Source organism: Diaphorina citri, unplaced genomic scaffold (genome assembly GCF_000475195.1).
Source record: "Diaphorina citri unplaced genomic scaffold, Diaci psyllid genome assembly version 1.1 scaffold1927, whole genome shotgun sequence".
NCBI classification, from domain to species: domain Eukaryota; kingdom Metazoa; phylum Arthropoda; class Insecta; order Hemiptera; family Psyllidae; genus Diaphorina; species Diaphorina citri.
In genome coordinates this window covers 47,279-54,099 of record NW_007379353.1, presented here as the reverse complement: position 1 = coordinate 54,099, position 6,821 = coordinate 47,279, and the positions used below count along the sequence as shown (strand labels likewise).

The following is a 6,821-nucleotide window of genomic DNA, read 5'->3' as shown; positions in this document are numbered from 1 at the left end:
AGTCGTTGAGCGCTAAGGAGGCAAGGACGTCCATTTGTAAATATTTTGTAGCGAAAACTAAATGTCAGCCCAAAACAATCACCCTAGGCGGATCTAAAGGCTGACGAAAAACACTGACCCAGTCTGAACACGGGAAAAGGAGACAAAAAAGAAGAAAATGTATAGTAACAAAGCAAACTTCACTAAAACTATCATACTTAACATCTGCAATAACAACCACCAAGTACCAAATCACCAATGCACCAATATAAAACCACACTGACATCCCCTAATACGAGTGCTGTACAGAAAGCATTTCATCGAATGAATAAAAATATCCCTTGATCCTGGCGGGATTTGAGAACATAAACCCCCTGAATATTAAACATGAAAGTGTACTCAATAATATCATACAGGGAGCGTGCATAAAACACAAGTGGGAATCAGGGGCGGGAATTGTGTGGAGGACGGGATAAAGCCCCCTCAACAAAGTACATATTAGATAGAAGGAAACAGTGCCTTCAATAAAGCATTGGATAGAAGGGAAAAGTTTAAAAGTTCCTTCTTAAAGAAGAAATGAAAGAGAAAAAGGCTGAACCGCTCTTCCGATCTTTTTCTTCAGAATTGACAATCCGAATTGCGAGAAATAAAAGCCAATGAAGAAGAAGAAAGACCAAAAAAAAAATAAAAATAAAAAAAAAAAACCACCACCTACAAAACAACAACAAAAACACCAACGACACAACAACAGGAAAGAATGGCTCAAACCATCTTCAACAAAATCATGTAACGGGTAGTAACACCCTCTTCAACAAGAGCATACAACAACGTGGAAAACCCTTCAACAAAAGCACGGGATCACGTCAGGATCCCCGGGACGTCTCGGGACAAGGTTATGATAGGGTCTGGACAGGGTTATGATAGGGTCTGGACAAGGTTATGATAGGGTCTGGATCATTCAGGGAGATACAATATAAACACGACCGTACAGAAACGTGAGAAGCATTTAATATGAAAGGCGAAACATCAACATAACTCTCTGATGTGAAGATATCAGGAACGATACTATGGGATATGATAGCCTTTGTGATAGAAAAAATCGAGAAAGTTAGGAAAGAGAAAGAAGAAGAGCAAGATAAAGGAAACTAGAGAAAGAGTAGAGTAAGAGAAGAAAAGAGAGACAGAAACGAAGAGAAAGAGAAGTGGAGAAAGCAGGAGAAAGAGAAGACAAACAAGATAAAGAGAAGTGGAGAGAGAGAGAGAGAGAGAGAAGGAGACAACCAGGGGGAGAAGAAGAAAGGATGTGAAAAATGAAAAGAGACATACAAAAAAAAGAGAGAGAATGAGGAGGAGATGGAGAGAGCTAAAGTTGAATATTGCTCAGAGAAAAAGGTAAAATCACTAGGAAAACGGTCAGAATTATCAGTACATAATTCAATAATACCAAAAGCTTTAAAACGATCCTGGGCAAAAATGTTAGAAAAGCAATTTCGAAATTGAAACGGGATCTCTGTAAAACTGTATTTATGGGATGATACTCTGGATAGCAGAAAGATACTCTGGATAGCAGAAAGCCAGCTGTTCCGAAAGCAAAACTTTATCTGCATAGGAGTAAAGTAATAATCGAATAGTCCTACACTTACAATATGGGCCAGTCTTGCTAGCTTGGAGGGTAGCGCTTCTGCATTGTAAGCGCTAGCTCACGGGTTCGATTCCCGCCCGGTGCGAACTTACCCTCCACAGATAATGTTCGCTCTAGGGCGGATTTCGGAATTCACCGAATAGGATAAGGAAAGTCGTGTGAATGTGATGTTCACGCCAGATTTTTGTCAGCAAATAATTTGTGTCCGTCTGTCAGTAAACAAAATATCTGAAGAACGGTATGAGCTAGAGACCGATCGGTGTAGCGGTTGGCGGCATTTTGGCCGCTCTTTTTTTTGCGGATTTCGGAATTCACCGAATAGGATAAGGAAAGTCGTGTGAATGTGATGTTCACGCCAGATTTTTGTCAGCAAATAATTACAATATATCCCTTCCCTTTTTTTATAGTCAACAATAATTGTTTTTTATACATATCCTATATTTCTAGATCTTTTTCTCCCAAGGCTTTTCTATTTTAAATAGGGTTGACGTTTATATCAGTCTCTTCCAGGCAGCCCTATTGTGTATCTCATGTCCTGATAAATTTTTCCTCGCCCTTTTCCTTCCCTTTTTTTTAGTCAACAATAATTGTTTTTTATACATATCCTATATTTCTAGATCTTTTTCTCCCAAGGCTTTTCCATTTTAAATAGGGTTGACGTTTATATCAGTCTCTTCCAGGCAGCCCTATTGTGTATCTCATGTCCTGATAAATTTTTCCTCGCCCTTTCTTGACAGGTAAAACACCTTGTCGCGAATGCGATTCGCACCCGGGGCCAACTTTTATCATAAACAGATAAGGTTCGTTCTCGGAACGGCTATCATATTCTCCTTTTTTCGATTTCGGGACGATAGCACCTTCATTTTTAGAGGTCCCTCATTAAAAAGACCCCTACTCAGTACCGAGCTTTATCAGCCTTAGAACTAGTTAGCTTGACAGGTAAAACACCTTCTCGCGAATGCGATTCCCACCCGGGGCCAACTTTTATCCTAAACAGATAAGGTTCGTTCTTGGAACGGCTGGCTTTCTCCTATCCTATTCTCCTCTTTTCGATTTCGGGACGATAGCACCTTCATTTTTAGAGGTCCCTCATTAAAAAGACCCCTACTCAGTAGCTTTATCCTTAAGCCTTAGAATACATAACTATTTTTTTATATATAAATATTAACATTATTCTGAAATTTATATCATGTATAATTTTCAGCTATATTATTATGTACATATCTGTAAATTCAATTTTTAGCACTGTTTAAGATCTGCAAAATATCTCCTTTCAAAGAATACTAAAGCGATCTCGAATTATAGGAATTATAGCTTATAATCAAATTTTAGGGGCAATGTGCTAGTAATAGAAACAAAGTTCCTTTACTCTAGCAGTAGGCTACTAAGTAAGATTGAAACGTTGTTGTGTGTGTGTTTTTTTGATAAGAAAATTTGCAATGAAATGATTATATCTAAGACTGATGGGTATTTTGTACTTGATACCAGCAAGGGGCTGGTGCTTGTATAATTTCTTATATGTTAATTGAAAAGTATCTAATTGTTTCTTCTTCCTCTACTTCTATTCTGATCAAATTATGTTGACTAAATTCCATGCCTTGGCTAGAACTGAGCCCACGTCTTCCTGTTTACCAGGCGAGCGACTTGACCACTAAACCACTAAACTTCACCGAGGCAAACAAAACCAGCCTAGTTAGCTTGACAGGTAAAACACCTTGTCGCGAATGCGATTCGCACCCGGGGCCAACTTTTATCATAAACAGATAAGGTTCGTTCTCGGAAGCCTGATTCACACTATAGTGCCAGTCTCGCTCCGGTCACGGTCCAGTTTCGGTCCGATCAAAAAGATTCGTCGCGAGGCTCGTTGCTGAGGAGAGCCTGGGGAAACACGTTAGAGAGGGGGTTAGTTAGAATAGAATATACCTTGTTTATCCTGACAGAATGAGACTGAAAAGTTCCTTTACTCCCGCAGTCTACACAAGATGTCTTGTAGTTAGATGTCAATAGGGTTGATTGAGAGGCTGACGACAAACGCTGACCCTTTCTGGACACGGTAAAAAGAAAAGCGAAGAAGAAGATCTGGCTGGGGGACTTTAAACGTGGAGGATACCAGCCAGAAATTTCCTTTTATATATATAAAAAAAGAGTAAAGGTTGAGTGCGAAGGGCATCCACACTTACGAGTACACTGTTAAGATCTATTAAGCTCGTAAACTTCAGTGAGCCCTTTGCCCCAGCAGTCTACATAGAGCAGCGTCTTATACGTTTTATGGGTTCAGTGATACAAGTTATGAGTGTTTATAGCAAAATAACCTCAGTGGTGCAGTTGTTAACGCGTTGCACTTTGGATCTGTAGGTTGGTGGTTCGAGTCCAAGTCAAGTCATAAAATGTATCTAGGTGTAAGGGCTATTCCGCATCTAGACTGCAACTTGTAGTATACGTCAATTTTCATGTTGAGGGCTACATAGTCTTATGGGCCTGTTCACACTTGAACTTTAAGTTTAAGGCCCATAAGACTATGTGAACAGGCCCATAAGACTATGTAGCCCTCAACATGAAAATTGCCGTATACTACAAGTTGCAGTCTAGATGTGAAATCCGCCTAATAATCGGGGAACGATATTTGTGACAAGCGTTTACATAAATATGCTCAACACAATTAAAAATTCCTTTTTACAGAGAAGAGGAAAAAAGGGGGACCAAGGTAGGATGCTACTTACCTCAGCAATGGCCGTGTAGAAGCTTCGTGCCACCCCCGATCCCTCTCCCGGCTCGTCCTTGAATGTGACCTTGACCCTAGCGAACACCAAAGGAGGGGAAGTGCCCCCTCCCCTCCTGTGATGAGCCTGGTATTGACTATTGAGCTCCTTGAACGTCTGAGTGATCAGCTGAGTCCTATCTCTCTCCATCTAAACATAAACATAGGGGAAACGTATTATGGTTTGTCCTTGAATGTGACCTTGACAACACCACAGAAGGGGAAGTGCCCCCTCCCCTCTTGTGATGAGCCTGGTATAATTGAATTTATGATCTACAAACAAGCACCCACAGATAGCACAATGAAAAGTATTAGATCTTAAAATAAATGTATTAGTGAGAGGAATTCAGAGTTTCTTTACAGAGAAAATGAACGGCCCTTACTTTATCAAGGGTCAAAGATAACTTTGCCCATGGGATCAAATTGATCATTAAATTTAATGTGATGAGACTTTTTTTTTCTCCAACATTCGTTTTATTCTTAATTAAAAAAGAAAATGAACGGAACTAACTTTGGATAAGGTTAAATCCCGGTTCTGCACGTTCCTCAGTTTCTCCATTTCGCGTCGAAACTTGGCCTCCTTCACCGGAAAGCCCCCCAGGTCGGAAACAATAGACCCGGGCTCCAGACCTACGTCCTCCATGAACACACGTCCGAATAGATCTAACGATAGTCGCCACCTGCCCAGGAGTAGTTCATGAGATACTGCTTGACCTGAAACACAATATGATTATTAAATCAACGCCAAATCTTTGAGAAAGCTCAAAAAGAGTTCGCAATGCTCAGAGGAAAATGCTCAAAAGGAACTAGCGCTTCTCACGACTTTATCTTTGGCCACAGGTCGCTCAAAATTTTGCAGACAGCTTCCCATATTTATCAATCAATCAATCCATAATCGTTTCCATCATGGGACTAGGGTGTCGATGTACGAAGCCTCTCCACCAATTCTCGATCGATTTTCTCCATATTTAATGACGCCAAATCCTTTAACCCCAAATCTTTGAAAAAAAAGCTCAAAAAGTTCGCAATGTACTTACTTATAAGAGATTGAGTATTGGTATTGGAGGGTCGACTAATGGATTGTGTGGTGTGGGGGGATGGGTCCGTTGTATCACTGGACGAATTGTTGTCCTCTTCCACAATTGAGTTGTGAGGATCATGTCCGGATTTACTATTGCTAATCTTGACACCTGGCCCAGGGGTCGAGGTGCTACTACTGTTTTCGTTTGATATTGACTTAGATTCCTGTAAAAAAAGAAGCACATTTTTTCACAGGTTATCAGGGAAACGTTTCGGTTATCAGGGAAACCACAGATCCATCCAGGTATCAAATCAAATCATTAGAATAGAATATCCCTTGTTTGCCCTGCCCGAATAAGACTGAAAAGTTGAAGCATTTTCAGCAGTAAATTTAATATTACGGCTCGGTGGTGTAATCTTTAGAATTCACTTCTTTAGGAACTTCAGTTCGAAAGGAAAACTTTCTACAGCCTACAGCATAAGCCGGACCAAGAAGAGGGCAACCCTCATGTTATATCATGCGAGAGAAGAGGTGACAAATGGGATTTTAAGAGTTGGTCTTGACTTGATTTGAAAAAAAAAAAAAAAAAAAAAAAATCCCAACATCATGTTTAATAATTGAAAAGATGTAGTTCAAATTTCTCCCATAATATAGAAGGTGATTTCGTTGATGATAGCCACACTGCACTCATGTCACATGAGCTGAAAAGATGTAGTTCAAATTTCTCCCATAATATAGAAGGTGATTTCGTTGATGATAGCCACACTGCACTCATGTCACATGAGCTCACGTGACGTGAGGGCAGGGGGGGGGTTATCTTTTACCCACAATGGGACCATGAGTTAGGCCAGCGACAACAGCAGCGCGAGTTCGATTTTCGTCGAGGCGAACTTTATCCTTAACAGGTTAAGGATCGTTCTCGGAACGGCTGGCTTTTTCCTATCCTGTCCTCCTTTCTCTTCCATTTCGATAAGAACTCCGTTGTTACAGTTCCCTCTAGCAAACCTCTTAAAATCTCACCCAAGCAGTTCGTTTGAGGTATACTTGAAGGTGACCCGATAAAATCAAATTAATCTTTATGTCAGGAACAAAGAGAGGCATAACTAAGGTTTAGCGATCAATTACAATGTTAAGAGTAAACACTGTTTTTTTTTTTTTTTCTTTCTTTCGATTATTATTATTATTTTTTGTAGACCACAAATGTTATAAACCGTAAAAAGTTCCTTCTTCTTCTTTTTTTTCTTTCTTTTGTCATATTTCTTCGAGATGTGCGATAAAATGTATAATCAATGATCAATTTCGCTTATTCTTATCGCATGCCAATTGGGCACAAGGGGAGTCCTTTGTTTAAATCCGCAGAATTGGAAACAAACAAAGTGTTGTACGTTTTTTTTTTTTAACTTGGATGAGGTTTTAATTTT

At 39.8% G+C, this 6,821-nt stretch overlaps 1 protein-coding gene across 1 annotated transcript; it reads right to left on the bottom strand.

The window, feature by feature from the left end:
- Positions 1-3,460: 3,460 nt before the first annotated feature.
- Positions 3,461-5,909, bottom strand: LOC103517677 (E3 ubiquitin-protein ligase UBR5-like). Its single transcript, XM_026829688.1, has 5 exons — positions 5,904-5,909; positions 5,417-5,624; positions 4,891-5,093; positions 4,342-4,530; positions 3,461-3,499 (listed from the first exon to the last, which is right to left on the bottom strand). The coding sequence occupies exons 1-5, from the start codon at positions 5,907-5,909 to the stop codon at positions 3,461-3,463; spliced, it is 645 nt and encodes a 214-aa protein (XP_026685489.1).
- Between the last annotated feature and the right edge of the window lie 912 nt (positions 5,910-6,821).

Coding starts and splice junctions, on each gene's coding strand:
- LOC103517677 (XM_026829688.1), bottom strand. Junction 4,531..4,890: donor GGGATTTAACCTTATCCAAA/GTTAGTTCCGTT, acceptor GTTTATGTTTAG/ATGGAGAGAGATAGGACTCA. Junction 3,500..4,341: donor TCTACACGGCCATTGCTGAG/GTAAGTAGCATC, acceptor GTGTTTCCCCAG/GCTCTCCTCAGCAACGAGCC.